This window comes from Oenanthe melanoleuca, chromosome 8 (genome assembly GCF_029582105.1).
Source record: "Oenanthe melanoleuca isolate GR-GAL-2019-014 chromosome 8, OMel1.0, whole genome shotgun sequence".
NCBI lineage: Eukaryota > Metazoa > Chordata > Aves > Passeriformes > Muscicapidae > Oenanthe > Oenanthe melanoleuca.
This window is the reverse complement of record NC_079342.1, coordinates 1,413,740-1,441,529: the sequence shown is the minus strand read 5'-3', so window position 1 is coordinate 1,441,529 and position 27,790 is coordinate 1,413,740. Positions and strand designations below refer to the sequence as shown.

At 42.9% G+C, this 27,790-nt stretch overlaps 1 protein-coding gene across 1 annotated transcript; it reads left to right on the top strand.

Moving 5' to 3' along the window:
• Positions 1 to 1,363: 1,363 nt before the first annotated feature.
• On the top strand, positions 1,364 to 27,135 carry LEPR (leptin receptor). Its single transcript, XM_056497793.1, has 18 exons — positions 1,364 to 1,459; positions 3,220 to 3,504; positions 4,611 to 4,728; positions 9,111 to 9,316; positions 11,613 to 11,758; positions 12,535 to 12,679; positions 15,198 to 15,494; positions 15,752 to 15,866; positions 18,243 to 18,442; positions 19,869 to 20,023; positions 20,853 to 21,012; positions 21,094 to 21,176; positions 21,738 to 21,954; positions 22,325 to 22,507; positions 23,018 to 23,113; positions 23,503 to 23,605; positions 24,175 to 24,250; positions 25,278 to 27,135. The coding sequence occupies exons 1-18, from the start codon at positions 1,420 to 1,422 to the stop codon at positions 26,016 to 26,018; spliced, it is 3,366 nt and encodes a 1,121-aa protein (XP_056353768.1). The 5' UTR covers positions 1,364 to 1,419; the 3' UTR covers positions 26,019 to 27,135.
• Positions 27,136 to 27,790: the final 655 nt, after the last annotated feature.

Below are 27,790 nucleotides of genomic sequence, written 5' to 3'. Positions count from 1 at the left end.
AAAGCCTTTACCTTCACTAAAATACATATAAATTATAATTTTCCTTCCCTATGGGGTTCTGGGGCTCTGAGGTTGTTTTCTTCTCAGTGTAAATGGGTATTTCATGGGGGAATCTCTAACACTCAGGACCTATGGATAACTTTATAAATTTTAGAAATGGATGTCCATTTTTCTTGGAAGTGATCTCTGCAGTTTCCTGCTGGGAAGTGGCTGAAAGAGAATTTTTTTTTACCTGTAAAAAAGCAACATGTGCTGTTTCTCACCAAACCATTTAATTGTGTGAATAATGTACATTTATGTCAAATAAACTCTTTTAAAAGGTACTTTTTACTTCTGAAATTAGGGAAAATCTAAGTAATTTCACTTATTTGGTTATAATTCCTGCCTATATCTTTGTGAAACATCCTGGCAGCTCCATAATGCCTCTGGCCCTCAGGGCTCTCTGACAGGAATAAACTAATGGAAAAGGAAAAGGTGAGGTGGTCACCTACCAACTGTGCTGAGAGCCAAATTGTCCCCTGAAATAGGGGCTGAGAAAAATCCAAGGTTCCCTCTTTAATTGCTGAAAATGGAGCTGAAAAAGCACCTGGAGGATGGGGAGAAAAGTGGCTGGGATTGACTGATCCTGCAGAGCACAGTGCTGCAGAAATTCAGTTTTTGTGGGAGAGCAGGCAGGGAGACAAGGCTCTGGGAATTGTGACATTCCTGGGCAGCTGGCTGCTGCTTCAGGTGCACATGGAATATGGAAATAAATGTATTTTCCAGGACATGCAGCCCCTAAATCAAGGTCAGTGCATTACATAACCTTGGCACTGCCTCTCTTGGCTCCAGGGATGTTCTCAAGGAAACTCTTCTCAGAAATATTTCAGGAATGGAAACCTTTGGAGGGATTCCCTAACTCGAATTTCTCACCCTGGCATTTGCTGTCTGACTTGAGCTGTGGATTTTACTCAGCACTCAGTTCTTGACTACAACAGCAGCCAAACTCTCCTCTGTGGAGCTTTGGGTATGAAAATATATTTATATTTTAGCAAAATTTATGTAACTAGTGGATGAAAATAAAAAAGAAGGAAATATCTGAAATGAAGGAACAATAATGAAATATTGCTGTAAAATTTAGTGAAGTCTTCACTGTTGAAATGGAATTCACTGTGTATGCTGCACTTGGAAAATTCTGATTTTTTCTCCCTTTCTGGCCCATTCTTCCTTTCCTGATGTAGGGAGAAGTGTCTCTCCCCATTCAAGAGTGTTGAAATTAGATGATTTTTAAGTTCCTTCTCAAACCATTCTGGTTTTCCATTATTCTGCTTACAGAGGTGTGAGCATCAAATGAGCAGAAATACACCAAAATGAAATAACAGACTGATAATTAGAAGCCCTGCATTAATTTTCTGTGTTTTTCAGGTCAAACAAAACAAGATGCTTTGGCAAATCATCCCAACCACATTTGTGCTGATGGGTAAGTCACTTAGGAAACATCCCAAAAACCAGTTTGGGATAACTTTTCAGATCAGGAAACATCCGTAAAAAATATGTGTTGAGTCAGCACACACCCAATGAGATAAAATTTGTGGGGAGCTGGTTTTGTTGCCCTGAAGTGCAAGGAAAAGCCCTGTGCTCCTGGGGGATGCTGCCTCTCCTGCTCCCATGGACACAGGGCTGCCAAAGGGTGCTCAGCTCTCTCCAAATGCTGCAGTAATTAACTGGGAAATGCCTCTGACAGTATTGGCACCTGCTCTGCAAGGACAGCTGGTATTTGCCTTTTTTTATTTTATTTTTTAAATTAACAGAAGGACTATTTCAAGGGTTTTGGTGGTGGTGCTTAGGGCTCATTTGAACTTCATTTTCTGAAGAAAGGGGCTGAGCTTGTTCTTGACTTTAAAAGATTTAATTAATCCCTGGAGATGAGCTGTGATACACGAGGGGGGAAGTTCCTTAGGAAAAGAGATGAGCTGGGGACTGTGTTGGTTCTCTGTCCTGCTCTGGGTCACATTTTTTGTCCCTTTTTTAATCATGGATTCTGTCCTGAGAGTTTGTTTGCTCCACTCCTCCTGCTGGAGGCCTAATGGAGCTGGGATTTGCAGAGGCACAAACTCTGTTTAGTGGGAGAGGAGGGAGGAGCAGAACCCTGCAGGAGTCTGGCAGCACCAAATCTGTGTGGGGAGAAAGCAAAACCTTCTGCAGAGTAACACTCGGCATCCTCTGGTTTTAACAGCTTTTTCTAGAGCTCTCACTTCATATTTTGATATTATTAACTCATGTTAAATAATAACTCATGTTATTATTTTACTCTGTGCTAGAGAATTAGGAATTTCTATTAGTCAAACAGTGCCAGAGATATTCTGGTATTTCTTATTTTGGCTGTTGCAAGGCAGAGAGCATCAATTAATTTCTATTTAATGAACTGCTTAAAATTTCTGCCCTTCCTGAACAAAATGCAAAGTGCACCAATGTCCCTGTGCCTTGCTGCAAGTAGAGCTTTAATCTTTAAATTCACAGAGTTTTACAGGAAGTTGTTTCCTGCTCATCCTCCTCTAAGCCATTGTGAGCACTATTCAAGCCATGACATCAACAAATGTGCTCAGAGTGGTTTTATTTTAAGTCTGATGGAAAGTAAAAAAAGATCATTTTCCAGCCTCTCACTTCCCAGATAATGCCCTGGGGTGGTGCAGTTGCACCCACAGTAATATTGTCCTTTTTTTCTTTAAGAGTTACAGTGGGACTATGTTTTAGATTTACAACAGGATTATGTTTTTATTGAAATGGAGCTGTTTTAAAAGAGCTGGGGGGGATCTGTTCCAGCACTGCATGGGAAGATGAGACTCATTCCCAGTTTAGGATTCACTTCACTTTAGGATTCACTGTAGTCTTGGTTAATAAAAGCAAATTTCTCCCAAAGAGATGCTTTGCCTACAATCTTGGCCTTGACTTTTTTTCCAGAGATTGAGAAAACAGAAGTTTGGGTGCAGTGAGGTTGGGGTGAAAGGCTGGGATTGTCACCTGTGACACCATTCACAGAGGATGTTTGTAGTAATTTTGTCTTTACCTGGAGGGAATGCTTTTATTAATTTTGTCTTTACCTCAGGGAACAACCCCTGGGAACAACCTGATTTTTACCTAATGCATGGATTTCTGTATCACAACAACCACTCCCTTTTAATTGTTTATAAAGATGAAATTTCCCTTTTATTTCCAATACTTTTCCCTTTGTATTTGCAGACTTCCTTCAGGTGGCAGCTGCCCATTGCATGGTCCATCCAGTTCCTCCCAGGAATTTCACACTGCCCTGTGTGCTGCTGAATGAGACCTTTTTGAGCCCTTTTTCTGCTGGCAGCTGGAGGAGAGAACTTGGAGCATCCAAAATCAAGCCTTTAATGAATGAAGAAAATTTTCTGTGTTGCCTTTGGAGTGCCAGCAACATTGATTGTTCTTTGTACACAGCAAGCATGCAGGCAAGGAAGTTTATTCCTTCAGAAATAAATCTCTCTGCTCCTCAGCAAATAGGTGGGTTTAGCACTATAAGGCACAAGGAATTAATTCTTCCAAAAATATTTAGGTTTTTTTTGTTGTTTGGGAGGAGAGGGGTGGGTTGGATTAATGGGGATTCACTTTTATCCTGGGCAGGCAACACAGTGTGGCAAAATCCTTCCTCAGAGAGGTAAAAATCCTTTTTTAATGTGGTAAAATCCTTCCTCTGTAGTAAAATCTTTCCTCAGTGTGGTAAAATCTTCCCTCAGCATGGCACAATCCTTTCTCAATGTGGTAAAATCCTTCCTCAGTGTAGTAAAATCCTTCCTCAGTGTGCTTAAATCCTTTCTTATGTGGCAAAATCCTTTGTCAATATGGTAAAATCCTTCCTCTGGGTGGTAAAATCCTTCCTGAGAATGTGGTGGAAGATGGACAATTGTACAGCACAGTTTCAAAAGGGGAAAAAAAAAAAAAAGTTGGCAGTTAGTCCAGGGGAATTGTGAATAAAATATGGAGTACTGCATAAGAGGACATAAACCCAGATCTTCAAAGGAGTTTAGACACTGTGAGGAATATTTTAAATATTTTTGGTGGATGAGGGCTTTAAACTCCATCAGCAGGCAGGGGAGATGGAGAGCAAATGGCATCATTTCTACATGAATGATGAGGCTTTAAATAATAAATATGCAGTAAATATCTGTACATGGAATAGGATTTTTTTCCCCCAAGGTTTTTTTTCCTCCTCCTGTCTCTGAGGAACACAGAGCTGGCATTCTGCTGCCAGGAATCTCATTGACCGCAGTAAGGTAGAATTTCATTTCACAAATCTGCTGAGGCTGTGCCACTTCCCAGGACACAGCAACCACCATCAGCTGCATTTTTCTTCACCCTGCAGCCTCATTTACCTAAATCCAGGTAAAAATATTCCTTCTTTAATCGTGACACTGCAGGACCACATGGATTATGAGCCTTGGAAGGGTTTAAGGTGCCCAAATCAGGTTATTGATAAATATTTCCCCGTTTGTGGTGCGACCTCACTCTCAGGAATATCTGTTCCTTGTCCTCTCTTTGTGAGTTCTATCCAGGTATTTTATTTTGTTTTAATGCAGTTCAGAAATGTGTGATCCCTTTCTTTTGTCCAGATTGGAGCTGGAACATGGAATGTTGGATTAGAGGCAAGCTGGACCTGTTGGTTTGTAACCTGCAGCTTTTGAAACTTGACCTGAGAGCTGACCTGAAGGTGAATCTTTTCTACTCTGGGTAAGTACAGGCCCTGCTAAATTTGTCTGGAAAACTGAAAGCATTTCCTAAAACATCAACATTCCAGTTCCCAGCATGGTGGGAGCTTTAGCTTTGCAGATTTTACTTTGTCCTGTCTAAAAGGAGTCCTGGAGAATATGGAAAGTTTGTAGTTTTTTTGAATGAGAAATGTTTGGAATGGAGAGTCCCCCTTCTCTGTTCTTCCCACATTTCTTAAAATATTTTAATGAAATCAGCATTAACTTCTTACAATATCTTTGTTGTTAGAATTCCTTAATTTTAAAGTCTTTATTTGTTTTTGACCATGATATTGTCTGTCTTGAAGTACTTAACATCTCATTGTCACTGTGGTGAATATTCCCTGGAATGGGAGAGATGGAATCATCCTGGCTGTGAGATGGGCAGGTCTTGTTACATTGGTTATAAAAAGATCTGTTTGATTCCATTAAACCACCCTGCTTTTTTTTCTGGATTATTGATAGGTTTGAAGGATTGCTGTAAACACCCAGATTTCGTTTCCTTATGGAACAGGATAAACTGAAGTAGTTGAGTCAGCTGAACTTATAGGGGAGGACTTCCTGAGCAGCCAGATATCATTTGGCACAAATCATCCCTGTAGTCAGAGCACAAACCAAGAGTTATTTAGAAATAAATATGGATATTTAGCAGACACAATATTTTAATCCCATTTTGGTGAGGTGGGTTCCCATTTCCAGTGCTCCTCATGACTCTGATTCCTGAAATACCATTCCATGGGTGTTTGTGGGGGAAGCAGCTCTGCCTTTGCTCTGCTCCATCCAGGCTCAGCTGCACAGGGAAAGCTTTACCAGGGATCCCAGAGCAGAAATCTCTATATTGTGATTTTTTGGGATGCCAGCAGATTGGAGCCCCAGCTGGGCTGAGGAGGTTCCTGTGTTAGGAAGGGAATTCACTGAGTGCCATCCAATTTAGGAGAGCAGGCCCTGTGGCCTCATCAGAGTCTCTGTTTGATTCCTCTTTGCTGCAAAGATGACAAACAAAGTAAAACCTTGGAGAACTCATTTCCCTCCCCACATTCCATATGAATCTTTTCCTTTTAGAGTCCCTGTGTTCTGGGGAACAGCAAGCACAAGCATTTCAGCCTTTGGGAAGGTGACAGCTTTCCCTGTTGGCTCTCTGATACCTTAACATTTTATTCCTGAGCCAAAATACCTTGAAAACATTCCCAGTTTTAAAAATATGCATTCCTGGCATGTGTTTCTCCCTGGGAGTCTGGAGATCCAGCCAGGATTCTCACATGCAAGGCAATGCACAAAAATAATGATACAGGAGAATCTACAACAGAAGAGCTTGGGTCTCACAGCTTTGGTTTTTTTTTCCTTTTTTCTTTTTTTTTTTTTTCAATATTAGAGAAGTCTCCTCTTATTTGCCACATCCACATTTTTCCTGCTTGGAAATCTCAGGAATGGGAATGTTCTGTTCTGCCCATGGCAGTGCTGTGTGAGAGGCTCAAGTGAGGTAGAGGATGAGGCTTTGGAAAAGTTATTCTAAAAGAATAGAATAGAAAAGAAAAGATGAAAAAAGGTTATTCCAAAGCTCCATTAGACAAATTGGGTTGATTGTCCACCAAACATCTTTGCAGCTGCCTGATCCCAGGCATGCTGTAAAATCCATGGTTAATTCCATGAGCTGGAATCTTTCCCTTGGGGAATCTTGGTGAATGCTCCCAGTTTCATTTTGAGCTCTGATTATCATTTGCCCTCTGAGCTCATGAGGCTGCACTCATATTTTGACTTACTTGAAGTTCCTGGGAGGCTCTCCTCCTGTTCTGGGACTAAATTCCCATTTTTAAAAGGATAAATCCTGCAATTTGCCTCAAGTGCCTCAGTTGTGCATTGAGCCTCTCCAGCCAGAGAAAATCAACCTCTCATTAGAGATTGATGAGCTCAGCAGATCTACTGAATTTAATGGGGCAGCTTCTTCAAATAAGGATTTTTCTAGAGCTACCATTGATCAAAAACACTGGGAAATATTTATGGAAAAATCCTGGAAGCCCTGACAGTTTTTGTCCATCCATTCCCAATAAAGGCAGTGCTTGGGAAGGATTAGGAATAATGTGACAGCAGAGTTACAATGGTGACCCTATTTCACAGCCACCTGGTTGGGATGGACCTTTCCTGAAAATTCAGGTAATTCTTTCTAAAAGAAGTTTTACTTTTTTTCTTTTCAATTGCAAGAACAGGATTGAAATTCAGCCAGGACATTTTGCAGCATCTAATTGAAAGTCTCCAAATTCTCTACAGGGCCACAGATGAATTTAGCAGGAGAAACATCACCTTCTGAAGGGGGTTGAATATAAATATAAAACATTTAGGACTTCCTAAATGTTGCTTTTCTGAGGTTTTCCAAGGTGTTGTCTAAAAGAACTGTCTGTGACAGGATTTGGATGGAGGAGCCACTGACCTCTCCTCAGCTTGTGAGGGTTAATAAGTCAGGAGAGGAGGTCTTTAGCATTTTTCTCCCTTTACACTGCTTTTTTTTTTAGTGCACAAGTTCATTTGGATGGTTTAAATTGAAATAATTATTAAGAATGATGAGGGGCTTGTGTGGTGGTAACCACTTTCCAGATAGATCAGATCAAAGACATGGTTTGAAGAAAAAACTACATTTTTATGGATTGATTGTGGCTTTTGGAGAGCAATAAAATCTGTGAGCAACAGGAGAAGGCAGGGAAGCTTCAAAGAAAATTCTGCAAAGTCTTTGAAAGGAAATTCAGGAGAAAACAGTGGAGCCACATCTAGAAAAACAAAATTATTCCAAGTAATTTCAGAGCTCTGTGTCTGCCAGATACCATCAGCATAATTCCTGTGTCCTAAAGGCTGTGAGTCCTGGTGAGAATTGTTTTAGGAATGTCAGGATTGACTGTCTGGAGCATTAATAAATATAAACCACACCTTGGTGTGGATCTGGCTGGGGCTGTTCCTGCAGAGCCCAGGGGCTGGGAGGGCAGTGCTGCTGGAATTCTGGGGTTTTGCAGCCTCAGAGTATCCCAACCCCGGGGTGGATGCAGAAGGATCAGTGAGGGGTGAGGGGAGTGGGGCTGGGATGATGCAGGAGTGGGGCTGGGATGATGCAGGAGTGGGGATGGGATGATGCAGGAGTGGCTCCCTGCAGTCCCAGCCTGAGCTCTAGAATTCTTTGACTTTTTCCTCTCTAAGCAGGGCAGGAGATGGAAATGGAACTGGGGAATCATGCCCAGTTCCCTGTGCTCTGCTCTCAGATAAATGGAGCAGATAACAAATGGACTAAACCCAAAAAATAAAGCAGCAAATCTCCTCCTTCCCTCTCCTCCAATGCACAGATCTCTGCCCTCTCTGAATCTGGGAGCTCAGTGACTCCTGCCAGCTATAAAACCATTGGAAAAATGTACAGAAAGGCTCTTATTCCATGAATTTACATTTCTTTCTCTGAATTAGTAAAACAAAACCTTTACTGGATGGAGAGAATTCCAAAATCACTTCAGAACAATTCCAAACAGAAGCTTTTTTTTTTTTTTTTTTTTTTTTTTTTTTTTTTTTTTTTTTTTTTTGGGTAGGGATGAAACATGAAAAGCAGTGAAGAATCTGGGGTGATTGAACTGTCAGGGTTTGTCTTGGCTTTACTGCTGGGAGAAATTTGGCCACAAATTATTAAATTCCCAACCTTGGCCAGGCCTTAGTCACTGGATACCTGCAGAATTCCATAAATGTGGGTTTCTGGAAGAGCCTGAAGAGTAGAGATGAGAAGAATCCTTTGGGAACTGCTGGTTCCAAAGATTTAGATGGGATTTGGGGAAGGAATTGTTCCCTGGGAAGGTGGGATACCCTGGAATGGAATTCCCAGAGAAGCTGTGGCTGCTCCTGCATCCCTGGGAGTGTCCAAGGATGGAGTTGGAGCAGCCTGGGACAGTGGAAAATGTCCCTGTCCATGGCAGGGATGGAATGGGGTGGGATTGAGGCTCCCTCCCAGCCCAGCCCATTCCATAATTGTAACATTCCCTGTAATGCTCAATTGGAGAAGGAGCTGGAGGCAACATTAAATTGCTTTGTATTATTTCAGTGTCTCAGATGGGATTTGGGAATTCCTCTCTTTTGGGATGGCAGGGACCTGCCATGGGAAGGTGAAACAACATTGTGTGCCTAAGAAAATCTGGGAATTCTTTAATGGAATTGTGTCATTACTTGAAAACCACTTAAAAAGGGAGAAGCAGCAAAGTTGAACCGATTGGTTACAATTATTATTTTCTTTAATTAATTAATTTAATATTTTGATCAATAAACCGTATCCAGATAGCAAAACCTCTTGAGATACAGCAAAAAACCCCAGAATTGTTTTGTTTGCTGGTTTGTTTTGTCCCCCTGCAGATCAGAGGTGTCCCTGGGAGCTGCCTCCACACGTTCTGTGCAGGGCACGGTGAGGGAGGCTCCGTGTGACTGTGGGCACCAGGCCAGCTGTGAGTGCCTGCTGGCCTCCCCCAGCCTCAACCACACCTACCTGCTGTGGCTGCAGCTGCTGGCAGGGCCCGCAGCCCTGGGCTCCCCCCTGCTGGCCCTGCAGCCCATGGACATAGGTGAGCATGGCTGAACCCCTGGCCGTGGCATGCCTTGGCTTTTGGCTTTGGATTCTTCACCATCTCTGCTGCTTGGTGTGCAACTCTGAAACTTCAGACTGGGTCTTAGTGACTTCTCTTCACAGGGTAGTGACAAAGCAATTCCTTCCCAGCTGGGGAATCAAGGACAACTGGTACCCAAAAATCATAAACAGCAGTGAAGGGAAGGGGCAAACCAGGGGCTGAGACTTCATAGCCTGGGGCTGTGGTTGGATAATTGACCCCAATATGAGCCAAAACTTATAAAAGTGTAAAACTCATTACCAGGATCCATCCTGGATGTGATTTGGGTGCAGCTCTGGCTGGGCTCTTGCACTGCCCAAGGTGGACCCTTTCAATAAATTCCTGTTTTATTCCTTTTGCTCTGCCCAGTCTCTGTCCCAGCTCAGCCTTTCCAGGCAGCAGCTCTGGCCACCCAGGTGGGACCCAGGGCTGGAAAACATCCCAGGATGGCTCTGCTGGGAAAGGGGGCACAGACAGGGCAGGAAAAGTTCCCTAATCCCTGTCTGGGCTCCAGTGCAAACCACACTGAGCAGAGCCCAGCCACTCAATAAATTGGTTATTTCTCAGTTTTTCCTTTCTAATCAGGATCCCTCTCTCTGGTGGAACTTGTTGCTGAGAACTTAAATTAAATTTAAAAAGCTGTTCAAAGTTGCTTAGCAGAGAATCCCACCCATTTTCCCAAACAGCTCTCTGCTCCTGATGTTTTCTTCCTCACCCATGCAACCCCAAGCTGAAAACATTCCTGTGAGTTTGATCAAGCTCCAGCTCTCCTGACATGATGAATTTGATATGTGTTGCTATCCAACGTGCCCAGTTATTGCAGATTTGGGCAGATTTCATAAAGACAGGAGCTGTCAGCTGCAGGGAGAAAAAATTAAAGTTTTATGAACATCTTATTAACTTAAAGGCTTAGGAATTTTATAAACTTCCTCCTAACTGTGTGCTCTGCAGATAGAACCAGTTCAAATCTCTGGGTGGGCTTGTTTGGAAGATGAGAGGTGACATTCTTCATCCTGCTGGTTTGAAATGATGCTGCAGGAAGAAATTAAAAATTCAGGCTGGAGTCTGCCAGTATTTAAAAATGACACAACGACTTAGCTCTGCTTAGTGAAGCATGTTTTAAAAATGCACAATATTAATATATGTTCTGCCAAGATTTAGCTCAATTAAAACTATTTTGAATGTAAAACTCTGAGTGCTTGTGCCATGTGGATTTTATTTGCTGATAGTGGAGCAGGTGGCATCACAAGCATCATTATCTGTGGGATCTGATTCAGGGAAATGTGATGGAAAAGCCACTGACTTTTGTTTGCCTCTTCCCCAATCACTCCCTGCTGGCCTTCATGCAGTTAATTGGTTTGAGATTATCTAGAAGCAGAAATTAAATAAAATCTGACTCAGTGTGGTGGATTTATATTGAAAATAATAAGAAATTTTTGATATAAATAATTAAATAAAATCTGACTTGGTGTGGTGGATTTATACTGAAAATAATTAGAGATATTTGATATAACTGAGTGACATTCCAGTAAGGCACTTAAATGGGACACAGTGCAGATGGAATTTCAAGGGAACATTTGCCCACTGCCCAGGATTTTTGGGAATGTTTTCCCTTCAGCTTCACAGTGGTTTGGAGCAGGGAAAAACTCAGCTGTGAATGAGGACAAGGCAGCTAAAATCTCAATACCAGGTAAAAGCAGGGCCTTGATTCCTTATCATTGCCCAAGGAATGGAATCCTGAGGATTTCCCATCCATTCCCCACTCCAGAGCTCTCTTCACCCTCAGGGGAATATCCAAACTCCCCATTTTTACTTTTCCCTCACATAACTCTCCTGAAGACCTTTCACAGCCATAACCCTGTGGAATTATGGGAATATTTAGAAAATCCTTGTGTACACCATAAGGAGCAAATTGATTTTCTCAGCATTCCCATCCCTCTTCTCCTCATTCCCTCTTTCCAGCAAGGCAGTGGGAAAAGCTGTGGCCTGAGGGAAGAAATTCCTGCAGATTTCAGGGAAGTGGGAGCTCAAACAGCATCTCTTGATAACTGTACCAGCACCAGGGTGACTTTTCCAGGGATATTACACAACATCACTGCCATGCAGTAGAGCAGTGCTTAAAAACTGAGTTTAAGGGAGCTGAGTTTAAGAGAGCTGAGTTTAAGGGCTGAATTGTGGCTCAGTAAAATGCAGCAGGCTGGGGCAGTGAGGTTTGGGTTAATTGGTGATTAATTTGTGATTAATTTGTGTGCAGTGAAGCCTGAAGCCCCCGTGGAGCTGCACCTGGAGCTGGCTGAGAGGGGCCAGGTGAAGCTCTGCTGGTCCAGCCCTGCCCTGCTGCCCTTCCCTCTGCAGCACCAAGTGAGGATCTCTGCTCCTCCAGGGCATGGGGACAGCCAGGTGAGGATTCCCAAATCCCAGCTGAGCATTCCCAAATCCCTGCATTGCCAGCCCTCTCCTTGGCCTTGGATTGAGAATGTGGCTGCTCTGGTGGAGCTGGGCTCAGCTTGCTGCTTTTTCCTGGAAAAGCTGAGTTTAGCACACTGCTTTTTCCTGGAAAAGCTGGGTTTAGCTTGCTGCTTTTTCCTGGAAAAGCTGGGTTTAACTTGCTGCTTTTTCCTGGATTTTACATCTGTCCACCCTGAGAGAAGCCCCATCTCCTCCTGGCTCTCACAAACAAACTCCCATTTTTCTCCTTGGGTGAAATCCTGGTTTCTGTGAAGTCCAAACCCATTTTCTTTCAGCATTCTAGATGTTTTATAATTCATTTTTGTTTAATATTTATAAGTTCATTATAAATAGGGGTTTGTTTTTTTCTGTTCCTACCATGCAAGTGGCTCTGGAATAACAAGCAGCTGTTAATTAGCAACCCATAATGAAACAACTCATTTTCCACAGAGTTATACTTCTGCCACTCTCAAACTGACAGTAAATTTAAAGAAGAAAGATTTTTTAATCCAACTTGCTACCTAAAAACATAGAAAATCCTTGTGTGGAATATGAGGATGTTATCTCCTGTCTCTTAAGGATCAAATTGATTTAGTCAGCACTCCCAAAAACTGAGTGTAAACAGAAGGGAATTTAAGGAATTCTGACTCCATACCATTTATTGATGTTCCCTCTGTCTCTTTCCCTGTTTCATTTTACAACCATAATGGGTTTGGATAATCCAACAGCTGCTTCAGGTGGCTGTGGAAAGCTCAGTGGCCATAGACAATGCCCTGCTGGACTCTCCATCCTCAGTGCAAGTGAGGAGCAGGAATCTCCATGGTCCAGGCTTCTGGAGTGACTGGAGCTCACCCTACAACCTCACTTTGGGAGGTAGGACCTGCAGGAATTTGGAATAAAGCTGGTTTCCTATTACTTTTTATCTTCTTTTTTTTTCTCTTCTGCCAGAGATGGGATTAATACACAAGAGATGGAATTTCATGCTCAGACTCAGTTGTTTATTAATTCTTACCTGTTTCAGTGAGTGCCACAGCACTTCTAGCTGACAAGCTAAAAATGAAATGGTGATGGATCTCACTTGTTACAAAGTCTTTTAAAGCCAAACTGTCCAACTAATAACTAACACCTGAATTATTTTTACTCTTGATCAATAACCAAACACCTGTGACCTGCAGTGCAGTATTTTCCATCCAATTACAAAAAAATCTACCTAGACCCATTCAGAAGAAGGTGAAGAAGAAAGAAACCTCTAAACTTCTATCCTAAAACTAGCCCTAAAACTTCTATCTTGTTTTGTACCTATTACTATATTCTAAAACCCCAAATTCCAAGTTTTCCACCCTGTGATATTACACATTTCTATTCAAACTACACACTTGTGATGCTAACTCAATTTTGGAAGCTTTCTCCAAGGCTTCAGGTCAAATATAGTGTTCTCCTGGGGATCAAAAGCACAGAAAGTTCCAAACTCCCACTTTCCAGGGTTCCAACAATTTTCCAGTTGGTTTTCTGGATTTGGTGTTGGAGAACTTGAGTTGGGTGAAAAATCCCCTGGAAGCTTTTCCTGCCTGCCTTTGCCTGAGGCTCAGCTCCTTCCCTGTGCCAGGCTGGCATTAGGAATGTGGAGAGCACCTCTGTGGCTGTCACTCCCTCAGCAGCACCTGTTCAGACCCACAAAAAACTCTTTTCTTCAGAGCTTTCCCACTTTTCCTCAGAGCTTTTCCATTTCCAATTCCAGCTGGCAGCACTGAGCCTCTCCTCAATTTTCTCCTGATGTTTTTTCTCACTTCTGGTTTTGGTTTTGTAGCTGATCTAAAGGCCCAGAGCAAAATCCAATGTACTTTTTATTCAGTCCAGCCTGGTTTGTAATGCTGAGCCCTGTGCAAAGCTGATTTTCTGATTATTTTGTTGTGTTTTTCCATGCTCTGCTCAGAATTCCCTGGGAATATTTTGCTTTGTGCTGCCACAGGAATTCTCTGAACTCTTGTGCTTTTCCTGGGCCTTTGTATAGGCACCTGCACCAAAGACAGAGCTAAACCTTGGGAAAAAAGAGCTTTTTTTCCTAACAAAACCTTAAACAACAGATCCTAAATCTGCTTTACTGCCTGAGAAAGGGAAATTTGGGGGAAATCCTAAAAATCTCTGCCTGCTTCCTCAGTGGGGGAAGCAAACCTGACCCTTAAAGGATTTAATGCTGGTTTTGGGGTGCTCTTTGCAAACAGCTCCTTTCCAGCTCCACCTGCATCTCCCCTGAATCCCTGAGTGATGGGGGCTGAGTTTAACCTCCTTGAAATCCTTGGAAAATTCAGTGTCTGAGCCTGGATTGGACCACTGCTCCAATTTGGTGGTAATTGCTGTATAAAACCAGTATTTTTGGGACTTGAATCTCTGCTGACTTCAGGAGGAGGAGGAACAGCAACTCCTGGAAAGATGGATTAATTTTATTTTGTTCCCCTTGTGCTGCTGTGTGTTGCTTGCTCTGCACCCTCCAGGGATTTTCTGCTCAGTTCATTCAGGTTTGCCTGGGGAATATTAAAGATTATTTGAATCAGAGTTTAAAACTTGAGGTGTGGAGGGAGACAATCCAAGACTCATTTCTGTTCTTGTTCATAGTGATTAAAAAGTAGAAAAATTAGAAATACAAATGGATAAAGATTAATAATAATAATTAATTTTATATTGACAAATGCTTTTATATTTTTCTGGTCCTATTTCTAGTCTGAGTGGATTATTTTCCCCTTTTTTCCTTTTGTGTAGCCTGGGGATATTCAAGATTATTTGAATCAGAATTTAGGAATTTCAGGTATGGAGTGAGACAATCCAAGGCTCATTTCTGCTCCTGTTTGTAGTGATTAAGTAGGAAAGTTAGAATTACAAATGGATGATGATGAAAATAATAACCATAATAATATTAATAAACATATTATTTATTTATTTATTTATTTATTTTCCATTGACAATTTTTTGAATGTTTTTTATTTCAATTTTCAATTTCAATGGATTTTGCCCCCTTTTTTCCTTTTGTGTAGCCTGGGAATATTAAAGATTATTTAAATCAGAATTGAGAAACTTTACATATGGAGGGAGACAGTCCAAGGCTCATTTCTGAATCTGTAGTAATAATAACAATAATAACAATAATAACAACCATAATAACAATAATAACAATAATAAAACTTATAATAATAACTTTATAATAACTTAATTTTTTTAAAGTTTTAATAATGATATCTTAAAAGTTTTTATTGTTAAAATTATTTTATTACTTATTATTATTTTATTATTTTTATTTTTATTATTATTTTATTGGCAAATTATTCTATTTTTTTTTTTGGTTCAATTTCAAATCTCAGTGGATTTTTTCCCCCTTTTTTCCCCTCTTTTTGTGCAGCTCAAGTCCTGTACTTCCCTGCCAAGGCCCTGACCAGTGCTGGCTCCAACATTTCATTTCTGTGCATCTATAAAAACAGAACTGAGCCTGTAGAGGCCAAGGAGGTGGTTTGGTGGCTGAATTTAGCAGAGGAAATCCCAGCCAGCCAATATTCCCTTGTGAACAACCATGTAAGCAAAGTTACTCTTTTCAACCTGGCAGCAACCCAACCCAGAGGAAGTTTCTTCTCTCATGCTCTGTACTGTTGTCACCAAAGCAGGGAGTGTCACCACAGATATGCTGAATTCTATGTAGTAGGTAAGATCCAGAGGGTTTCCATTCTCCTTTTGTAGGGATGGAATATTTCCATTGAAAATCCATTTATTCCTTTTTTTTTTTCTTTTTTAGCTTTTTTTCCCCCCATTTTTTTCCACTTTTAATTTTTTTTTTTAATTTTTTAAAGATTTTTTGTTCTGTTTGTTTTATTTTATTTTTGCTTTTGTTGTTTTTGTTGTTGTTGTTGTTGTAGCAGCCCTTGTGTCTTATTAATTAAGCTTTTCCTGTCTTTGAATTAGACATGGATTTTAATATCTCCTGTGAAACTGATGGATACTTGACTAAAATGACTTGCAGGTGGTCTGCAAACCCAACCACCTTGCTGCTGGGGAGTTTGCAGTTAAGATATTACAGGTATGGATGGATTTTAATTCTCTCCTTATTCCAATATTATTGGAATATATTATAATCATATACAATATACATATAATTATTTATATAATATTATAATGTGAAAATGCAGCAGGAGAGCAGAACTCAGAGCACTGCTCAGCTCATGACTTAAATGGATGTACTAAGACTTTATATTATAATTATATATTTTATATATTAGAATATGCTATAATTATAGATATAATTTATGTATTATAATGTATTAAAATATAGCAAATATATATTTATAATAATAATTATATAATAGATAAATATATTATCAAAGATTCTGGAGAAATGTAATTATAGAATTAACAGATTCTTTATTCTGTGTGCAGGAAGGGAACCAGATATACCTGAGTATGTAACAGATATTATTATTATTATTATTATTATTATTATTATTATTATTATTATTATTATTATTATTGTTATTGTTATTGTTATTGTTATTATTACCAGTGGGAATTCCTGTTCTTGGAGCCTCTCAGATCCTGGCAGCTCCATCTGATCTGAGTTTTACTGCTCTGAGTTCAGAGGTCTCCATTCAGTCTTTGATTTTTCTATAATTTTTCTGTGTACACACAGGTGAAAAGAGAGGATGAAACAAATTCATTTCAAAGTGGAAAATAGTTTTGCTTAGAGATCCAAAGCTTAGCTGGTGAAGGGAATATTGCCCAGAATCCCAAAATCCCAGACTGGTTTGGGATGGGAGGGACCTCAAGGCTCATCCCATCCCATCCCTGATATATTGAGCTTGAGGGTTTCCTAGAACCACTCAGACAGACAGACAGACAGACAACTCTTCCTGAGGCAAAAAATGCAGAATTTCACTGCTCTGCTGGGCTGGAGGTGCAGAAATTTTGGCAAACAGCTTCCATCAGCTCTGAGGCCTGATCCTTTGGAAAGCCAGCCTGGCTTCTCTGGTGGAATTCTGAATGATCCTGGTGCCCAGGTGAATATTTCCAGGGTTGTGTGGGCTAAAGGAGTAACTGGAATGCTGGAAAGTTCAAGTGGAGGCTTTTTGGGGCAGGGTTAATGCCTGGCTGAGGGCTGAGGCAGCTTTTCTTTAATTTGCCTTCACAAATATGAATATAATGAGTGCACTGCTGGGCAGGGAGCTGGGAATAAACCCCATGCTGCTCATCATGGCTTTTATTCCCACTTTCTCACTGCTCAGATTTAGCTAAAAATGTGATTTTCTAGTAGGAGGTGATAATGTGGAGATTTGTTCATGTTCCTGCTAGATCAGACAGTGACATTACCACTGCCTGCAAATCCTTCCCAGATGCTGCTGATCCTTGTTTTTGTTCTGATTTTTGTGGTTGTGTGTTCAGAGCAAGGCCTGAAAGAGGAGAATGCAATGAAATTCCCTTTTGGAGCTGGAGTGCAGCACTGCTGTGCTGTGGGTGATGCTCTGCCTGGGGGGTTTTGTTTAGCTTGGGTTGTTTCTACATCTTCCTCTGCAGGCAGGGCTGCCAGGAGAAGCAGCTCCAGGGATCATCCTGTGGGAGCAGGGAATGCTCCAACCCCAGGCACTGCTTTCATCCTGGCCACAGGAGCAGGAAATTCCAACCCAGTCCAGCTCTGCTGCTTCAGCTGAGGAGCTCACACCCCCTCTGGCCCTCTCCTCACAAGTCTGAGGAGAAAGCTGAAAAATTCCCACTCCAGGAGTTTATCCAGTTCCATTTCATCCAGAATCCAGGGCTCCTCTCTTCTGTGGTAACTGGACATGGGATTTTAAATCCAGAGTTGATGTTTTTATGGGATTTCCATCTCCTGGAGATTTCACTGGGTCTCTGTGGCAGCTTCCCCCTGGTTGCCAGCTGGGATTTTTGGAAGTCATTCCTGACTGGAGTCAATTCTTGGCAGACTTGCCTTGCTGTGTTTATTGCCAGTCCCTAAAATCCCACAACTGATGAGGATTTGGAGCTGCCTTCTCTTGCTGTACCTGTTGCTTTTGGTTGTTTGTCCTGCTTTTCCCAGAGCCAGAGTTTGAGGACTGAAATGTTTGGATCCATTCAGTGCAGATTCAGGTTCAAGATACAAATAAATCCTTAAAATCCCAGCACTGAAATGTTTTTATCCATTCAGTGCAGATTCAGGTTCAAGATCCAAATAAATCCCAGGACTGAAATGTTTGGATACATTCAGTGCAGATTCAGGTTCAAGATCCAAATAAATCCTTAAAATCCCAGCACTGAAATGTTTTAATCCATTCAGTGCAGATTCAGGTTCAGGATCCAAATAATCCTCAAAATCCCAGGATATTTCCACTGCCATTCCTTTATTCTCTCCAGATTTACACTTGCAATGTATCAACTGAATGTGGTTTGGGTTTTTTTTCCCTCTTTCAAGGAGCCAAATTTATTGCTCTGATTTTCCAAGCCTGTCTCCAAACTCAGAGGTGAAAGAATGCCATTTGCAGAGGAATCATTCCTATGAGTGCACATTCCAGCCCATTTTCCTTTTATCTGGATATACCCTGTGGATAGAGTTTAAACATTTCCTGGGAACTCTGGAATCCTCCCCAACCTGTGTCATTCCAGCAGATGTGGGTAGGTCAAAATCCATGAATCTCTCTTCCCTTGTGCCCCTGGATTTTCAATGGTGTAGGGCAAGAATTTTGCTACAGATTTGAAAAAAAAAAAAAAAAGATGAGAGTTTTGATACTAGTTTTTTAAAAAATGGATTAAATGTTATTTCCATACAGGAGCAGATTTTCAATGAAACATCCACTTCTGCCTGTTATTCCCTCTACAGAAAATGCAAGTGTTATATTGCAAAATGAAGCTCATTTCTAAGGTTTTGATTATTTCATTGTTCAACTGATTTGTCTTCAATTAATTAAGTTTATACTTCAGTACAGTGTATTTTTTACACACTTATAAATCCATTTAAAATCATGGGGACTCTCCTTGCTCTTCCATGCTGGTGCAAAGTTTTGTGACACACAGAGCACTAGAATTTGGATAAAAACAAGAGGCAGGAGCAGTGTTTGAGTGTTTTAAAAACTCCAAAATGTGCAAATTGCCTCATCTGCTCTGTGACAGAGTTCACTGGGTATTTTTTGGACATAAATGTGAATGTGGGTGAGAGCAAACAAGGCAGCTGGACCCCAGAGGTGCTACATGAAATAAATCTGAGACATATAATTATGAAATAAATTACAGTTATATAACCATAAAATTCCATTTTTTATGTGGTGAAAATGGATGGAATTATTTATCTTGGATACAGGGTGCTCTGTATTGTAGTAAAGCAAAACAAACCCTTTCCAGCAGCATCCAAAATGAAGAAATTATTGATTTTTTTGTTGTTGTTTTCTCCTCATTCACATCTGATTATCCCAAATAAGTTTATTTCAATTAGCCTTGATTAACAAACAAGAGTTTTGGGAGATTCCTGCTCTGGAGAAGCTGAATTTGGGAGGAATTTCCATTTGATAAAATAAAACCATTTCCATGAATCACTGCACAGCCTTTACAGGAGCTGCTGCTTTCTGACCCCATGGAAATAATGGAATCATGGAATTTCTGAGGTTGGAAAAGCCCTGGAGACCATGGAGTCCAGCCAAGGCCAGCACTGACCATGTCCCCAGGTGCCACATCCACAGGGATTTTAAATCCCTGCAGGAATGAGGAGCCAGCACTGGGCAGCTGTTCCAATGCCTGACCACCCTTTCCACGGAGAAATTTTCCCAAATTCCAACTTAACCCTCAAAATTTATTGCCTGGCTCTGTCTTTTGCTCTTTATCCCAGGGCATGTAGCAAGTGCCAGCATCAGAATAATCTGTTGTGCTTTAAATGGAAATGAAATCCGTGGAAACTTTCCCATGGGTTCTGTTTTGCAGCCCTGTCTGCCTTGGAGCAGCAGAGCTCTGTGTTACCCTCCCCCCCAGGACAAGGAAAAGCCACAATTTGATTGCATGGGAAATGTCAGTGCAGACATTGCACTCATCTTTGAATTTTCCCATTTTCCAGTGAAGCCTCTCCCTCCTTCTGAGGTGGGAGCAGAGCTCAGCAGGAATTCCTGGGGGCTGCTGAACGTCAGCTGGACCAAGCCTGTCTTTGCCAGCAGGGATCTGACATTCCAGATCCGCTGGAGCCCGGGGAGCAGGGAGGATGTTCCATGGCAGGTACTTGTGGGAGCCCTGGGAGTTTGGAACTTCCTGTGCTTTCTGACACTGACCCCCAGGAGAACACTGCTTGTGACTTGGGGCCTTGGAGAGAGCTTCCAAATTTGGGTGATGGAGTTAAAATCACAGGTGTGTAGTTGGAATAGAGTGTGTAACACATGGTGAAGGGTTTGGAGTTTGGGGTTTTAGAATATAGTAATGGGTATGGGACAAGATGGAGGTTCTGGGGCATTGTCTCCTTCTTCCTTTTCTTGTTCCTTCTCCTTCCTAGTTTCAGGTAGTAACTTCTGGATGGACAGTCAGTGCTGCACTGCAGGTCACAGGGGTTTGGTTATTGGGTCAGAAGTATCAATAATAGAGGTGCCAGCTCCTTATTGGACTGTTGAGCTTTAAAAGACTTGTACCCAGCTCGATTCAGCTCCATTTTGCTCACTTTTAGCTGGTGGCTGGAAGTGCTGCAGAACTCCCTGTACTTTAGATAAGATTTAACAAACAACCAAGCATGAATGAGAAATTCAGCTCTTTCATGTTTTTAATCCTGACTCTGAGTGAAGGCAGAAGAAAATGAAGACAAGGCACTAATTAAGTAGTGCAGGTGACCCCTTAGAGGTACTGTCTGCTCCATCTGGGCTGGAGCAGGGATCATTACACTGCTGCCCTGTGGTGGTGAGCTGGTTTTTATGGCATTGATCCACAGAGGAAATCACAGCCAAAAGGAATATTCCTCACAATCCCACTTCCTCACTGGATTCATTCTCAGGAATTTTGACTCTCAGAGCTGCCTGAACTACCCTTGTTCTCACTCTGAGCTTTTTGCCTTCTCTCCCAGCTATATGAAGTCCCAGACCCTGCAGGCAGCTGGGCTGTGATAAAGGTGGAGCAGCTCTGTGTGGAGTACGTGGTGCAGGTGCGCTGCAGGGAGTTGGATGGATCTGGATACTGGAGTGACTGGAGCAGAGCAGCCCAAACCCTGGTTCAGGACATCAGAGGTCTGTGCTTCCAGGGACACCCTGAGGGTGGGAATTGCCACACTCAGGTGTCACTGTCCTTCCCAAATTGTTGTTTTGCAGCTCCCTTGCAAGGCCCAGAATTTTGGAGGATCATTTCTGAGGATCCAGCGAGGAAGCAGAGGAATGTGACACTCCTGTGGAAGGTGGGAGCAGCTTTGATCCTAAAACCAGGGGGAATTGCCAAAGGGGAGTGTGACAGGCACATGAGGCCTGTGGGAATTGGGATTTGCCTTTTTCTGTGTTCCTGACAATTGCTTGGCTTATCCTATAGAGGCAAGAGGTGAATCCTGGTGGGAATCCTGGGATAAAATGGGAGATGGTTTTGCCTTGTTTGCCTTGAAATGTTGATGCAGGACAAGAAAATGTTCCTCAGTGCCTGCTCCTGTTTGCTCATGTGCTGCTCTGGGGTTTGAATCCAGAAAAATGTGTAAAACAGGGAATTGCTGTGGGAATCTGAAAGTTTGGCTTTCCTTGTTCTTCACTTCCCTTTGCTGGGAAGAGAAGGAATAACAGGCATGTTTCAGAGAGGGAAATGAAGCCTTTGAAAGGACTACAGCCCTTGGCTAAAAAAACAGGAGCCAGAATATCCTTACTGGGTCCTGTTTCCTTAAAACTGGAGCTGCCCAAACAACCTTTGCTCTGGGAATCAGGGGGTGGGGAAGGAGTTCAGGAATTAACAGCCATTAATTAATGAATTGCTGCAGCCCCTGCTGGAGAACCACTCGTTGTGCAGTGTGAGCAGGTACATCATAAAGCACCAGACCCCAGGGAACACCTCCTGGGAGGAATTTGTGGATCATGGCACCAGCTGGACTTTTCCATGGGTTGAGCCAACCCACACTGTCACCATTTTAGCCATGAATTCAGTTGGAATTTCTGCAATTAATTCTAATTTAACTCTATCCCAGCAAATGAGCACAGGTAAGAGCAGCAATGAGTGGGATGTGGGGAGTCCTGGTGATGTTCATGGGGAAAGTTTTCTTTGGGATAAAATTCCCTCTGTTAGAATAAGGAATGTTTTATGGGGATACATTCAGCACCAAGAGAGCTGTTGGAAAACTGAGATTTCCATCATTAAAATCCTGTGATTTTTAGGTTGGGAAAGAAGTTGTCATTGGGCTGTCTTCACTAATAAAATATAAAATAATTAATCAAAGAAAAAAATCCTGCTGGAGAACTGATCTTTCATCCCCTTCAATGTGGGAACACCCAGCATTCCTGCTGGGAATGTTTTGTTTGAAGCTTTAGCAGTTGGTGGGATGTGGATCCCAGGTTTTCCCTGTTTCCCCAGTGGATGCTGTGCAATCCCTGAGTGCTTACCTGGTGAACAGCACCTGTGTGGTTGTGGTTTGGACTCTCTGCCCCCAAATCCCTGGGATAAAATCCTTTGTGATTGAGTGGAAGAACCTGAACAAAGGGGAGCAGATGAAGTGGCTGCAAATTCCTCCAAATCTCAGGAAATATTTTATTTATGGTGAGTGTGTGCTTGAAAATAGAATTCATGCTGTTAATTGGTGTGGAACAGAAAATGTGGGATTTCTGAGCTCTGAGCCTCTTTTCCTTTTCCCTGTTTCTAATCACTTTTATTGACCAATAAACCAAATTTTGATGCCCATTAGAGGATTGCCTGTTGCATAAATAATCAGTTTAAGCTCTGGAGTGAGTTCATTTTGTGGCAATAAAATAAAATTAGTTCTGGAATATTGAACACACCAGCTAATTATTCAAATTAATATCTGCATTTCCTTTGCATTTTGACTTTACTCCTAGAAATCATCACAGTAGCTCCATAAGGAGCTCATTCCATGACAGAATAGTGCTGGATTAATAGTTGGAATCTTGGGATTTTGAAGTAGGGATCTATAAAAGAGGGATCCATTATTGCCCTCTCTGGGCTGCTCTGAGCTCTGATCTGTGCCCCTGTGGAGGGAATTATTTAAAAATGGAAAACAGTGGATTCCAAAGGCTGATTTCCCCCTTCCAGATCACTTTATCCTGATTGAGAAGTACCAGTTCAGCCTCTACCCTGTGTTTGCTGGAGGAGTTGGCAAAGCCAGAGCCACGGATCAGTTTGTCAAAGGTGACTGACAGGATCTTTCCCCCTGTTTTTTTATTAAGTCAAACCTTTAAGTGCAAAATCTCTGTCTTATCTGGGGAAAAAAAAAAAAAAAAAAAAAAAGTAGTAATAAAGTCACTGTAATGTACCTACAAACAGTGAACAGGCTTCAGCTTTAATTTGAAAACTCTCTGTGGGCTGAGCTGAGTGAGGGATTAAACTCCTATTTTAAATAATTCCTTTTTGGCTGTTTATTCCCAAGGGAAAGGCTTGTCCATGTGCAATAAAACTGTTGCTCAAGGTCATTTCCCCATCTGAACTGTTGTTTCTACTATTTGCTATTTCCCTCTTGCCAACTATTTGCTCCCAGACAATCATTTTGCTGCATTAATGCTGAACTCCTTTATTTCCAGGAGGATTTGAAACTGGGAATAGTGGCAGCCTCCACCTGGTTCTGCCAATTGTTTTCTCCACCTCAGTTCTGCTGCTGGGAGCAGTGCTGGTTTCACACCAAAGGTATCTCCCTTGTTCCCCAAAAGTCCAGGTGCTGCAGCTGCACTGGGGCCACTCTGCTGAACTGGTCACACAGCCCCAAACTGGTTTGGGCTGGGAGGGACCTTCAGCCCCATCCAGGGCCACTCCAGGGACACCTTCCCTGTCCCAGGCTGCTCCAGTTCCCAGTGTCCAGCCTGGCCTTGGGCACTGCCAGGGATCCAGGGGCAGCCACTGCTGCTCTGGGAATTCTCTTCCAGGGCCTCCCCACTATATCAGGGAAAAATTCCTTCCCAATACCCCATCTAATTCCCCACTTTTCCAGCTTGTGTCCTGTCCCTCCATCCCTTGTCCCAAATCCCTCCCCAGCTCTCCTGGAGCTCCTGTGGGTTGTGGTCATTCAGCACAGACTGTACCCTTTATATTTTCCTGCCACCTGGAGTGTCCCTTCTTTCTGTTTTGGATTAAATTTGGGCCATTTATCATCTCTCCCATGATTATTTCATGGCCATAGTGCTGTGGATAAATGAAGTGGCAGAGATCCCTTCCCTGCACAGTGCAGCACTAGCTCCAGCATTTCCCTGACATTTCAGGATGAAGAAGCTGCTCTGGGAGGATGTTCCCAACCCCAAGAACTGCTCGTGGGCACAGGGAGTGAATTTCCAGCAGGTTTGTGTTTCCCTGGGGCTGCTGCTTCCTCCACCCAGGGCTGTTGCTCCAGCTCTGTCTCCAGTGGACATCCAGCCCTGTTCACCCCTCTGGCTCCTTCCAGAGGTTCCCATTTCCCAGGCCTCTGGAATATGCATTGGATGTGATAAATATCTGCCAGTTTTTAATAGGTGACAGATGGTGACCTTTGCCAAAAACATCCCTGGCCTTGGCTGGGAGGGGTTTGATCTGTGTTTGCTGAGCTGTGCATGGAGAGGGAAGGGATGCAAACATCTCCATTAGGGGGAAACCACATGCATGAGGAGAAAAAATGTTATTTTCACTGTTTCAAAGATCCCTGTTCATTTTGATGTGGGAATGTGATGGATTTGTGTGTGGAAAATCCCAAATTCAGGACCCAGGGGTCAGCAACAGTGAGTCTGGATTGAGTAGAGCCCAAGAGTTTTATCCTTTGCTCTAATTTCCCACTACTCTGAGTATTTTGACATTTTCCTCATTATTTTGGCAGCTTCCCTGCTACAAAAGATGGTTTGTTAATCCACAGAAAACCTGAGTTTATCTGTTTTGTCATGAATTCATTAGGAAATACAAGGGAATTTTGCTCTGGAGCTCTCATGCTGCTGTCAGCTCATCCTGGTGGATAATTTACCTGTGCATTTATTGGGGAGCAGTAAATCCTGCTTTTCTCCCAAACAGAGGTGTTTCACTCAGTTCAAGCATGCAGCTGCTACTCAGGTGGGAATGCTCCAAAAATCCTCTGGAAAGGCTGAATTTGACCTGGCTGATCCAATCCTAGCAGGGAAAGTTCCTTCAGCTGATGTGACAATGATTAAATCTGTTGAGGAAATTTTGTCCTAGAGGATTTTTAACTAGAAATTCTTAAAAAACGATGTGTGAACTCGATGTGGCAGAATTCCAGGCTCCTGGGAATGACCTTTGGTGTTGGATGCTGTGATCCATAAAACCTGGAAAGTGAAATAAAGCTGTTCCCTAATAAATGAGCATTAAAATCCTTTTTTTCTTCCAGCCTGAAACTCTGGAGCATCTCTTTGCCAAGCACCCCGAGCCAGTGTCCTGTGAGCCACTCCTCCTGGAGGCAGAGGTGGTGCTGCAAGACCTCAGCATCACCAAGTGCTCAGAAAAAGAAGAGCCAGGGGATTTTTTAGGGATTGATCCCACATTTCCAAGCCCCCAGGACTCAGAGTGTGACTCAGCATGCTCCAGCAGCCACTTCCAGAGCAGCAGCTTCCCCAGGAGCTGCCAGGATGGAGGGAGCAGAGCTCAGTGTGACCTCAGATACGCCACGGTCATCAGCAATTCCCAATCCGGCCTCTGCCGGAGGAAAACCAACCCCAGGAGCTCTTTGGATGGCTGCTTCCCAGGGGAGCATTCTGTGGGGCTAGGGCCCTTCTCCAGTGCTGCTTGGCAGGTTGGGAGTGCATTCCTGGTGTTCCCTGCCCAGCCCAGCAGGGCTCAGTCCCTGGTTTCCTCAGAGGGATTCTCAGAGCCTCTGGATGGAGCTTTGCCAGGCAGTGCTGAGAGGAGCCTGTATTACCTGGGGATAACATCCCTGGAAAAGGGACAGAGGGACCTCTTCCTGGAGAAAAACTCCACAGATCTGCTCACAGAGGGGGTGCTTCTGCAGCACATCCCAGCAAATGTCAAGGAGCTCATCCAGAGCAGCCTCAAGCCCAAAGCCACCGTTCCCTACGTTCCACAGTTCCGGGTGGCTACAGCCAAAGGGCAGGAGGCCACGGAGAAAAAGTGACAGAATCACCCCCAAATTCCACATTCCTCAAGTTTTTCCAGGTCTTAATGCATTCCTCTGTCTCCCCTCTCTTGATTTATCCAGCTTGTTCTGGTTTTAGGCTTCACCTGGAGCACCCAAGGGTGAGAGAGCTGATCCAAGGCCCGGAATATTTCTGTGCCATTTCCTTGGGAATGATTTCTGACATGGAGTCAGCCTGGATGTGGTTGGAAGGAATGGATCAAGGAGTGAAAGGCAGGAAGAGGATCCAAATTCCTGTGTCTCCATTAATTGGATAAATGGTGTATTTGAAGTAAAGTATGCACATTTCATTGTTGAACACAAGATTGCAAATGGTGCAGTTTTACACTGACACCTCTTCCCAAGCTCTTTCCTAGGATTCCCTGGGAGAAAAGACAGGAATTGGATCCTGCATTTTTGGTTTTGGGGGTCAGAACTGTCTGTATGGCCTTGGAGAAGTCACTTTGTCTCTACAACCCTGCCAGGAAGCCTCAGGTGGGAGGAAATCAGGTCTGAATTTTCTGGGAGAAGCAGGAAAACAAGCCCACTTACATTTGCAAGCCAAAGCTATTTTTTATTTGTTTTTATTTCATAGTTCACAAGTATTTTTCTACACCTGCCTTTTCAGAGGACTATTTTGAGGAGTGAAGGAGGATGAATTCATTGTGTATTCCAAAGAATAAATTTCTGTCAAACTTCAGAGAGACAAAACCAAAAGGGCAAAACTGATGTTAAAAACCAAAGCAAGGGTGAATTTAAACCCAGCTTAATACAAAACCCCACTGCTGGTTTTTGTTAAGCTGCTGACCTGCCTCTTATGGGGCTCTTTGATTCTGGATGTGACACAGGTCTGATGTTCTGGTTTACAAAATATTGTGTAGGGTGAGGAATTAAAACCTGTTTTGTGTTAGGAACCAAAATTTGTCACTGAGATTGGAGAAAAACCTGCAGGATCCTGTGGCATTCCAGGCTGATGCTGGGTTCAGGATTCACTTCCTGCTGTTGGGAAGGGACAGGAGAGCCCAGTTCTCTGGAGAATGGAATGGTCCTTTCATGGAAGTGTCCAGAAAAACGATTTGGTTGTGTTTGAAAAGCATCTTTCTCCAGAAATAAAAAGCTGATGTTGATTTTAGCCTGTCCCAGTAATTCCATACAAAGAAGGGGAGCTTAGCCATGGGAATGATCAGCTGAGAGACCAGAGAGGGATTTCCTGGGAACATGGGAAAATTCAGAATTAGGAGATGTGCAGGAGGTCTCTCCTCAATGGACACTGGCAGATTCCCAGGTTTCACTCCCTTTGGGAGCCCAGCCTGTCCTCCCAGTGCCATCCCATGGTTTTCCCAATGGCCAGAGCAGGTGGTGCTCCTCAGGAAAACCACTGGATCCCCTCTGCAAAAGTCCTGCAGAAATAGAGAAAATCGGAGCTGCTTCAGCAAAAAGAGAAGATTTGGGCTGTGATCAGTGCAGAACCAAGGGTTGGATCTGTTCCTGCCCACATCTGCAATCCCGGTGTTCCTGAGGATGCTGCAAATCCAGCTCCTGACCCACAGCACGGGCCAGGCCACAGCAACACAAATAATTCCTGAAGCTGGCATTTCCATCCTGATGGGAGGGACATCCGATCCTGCTCCTCACCTCTCCGTGCTCCCACGGAAAGCCAAAATCTGCATATCCTGAATGCTCCATCTGCTGCCTCTGGCTCGGGTTACGGCTCCGGCCGCTCCCTCGGGCAGCGGCTGCCTCGGGGAGGGAGAATGGGAGCCGGGGAAACT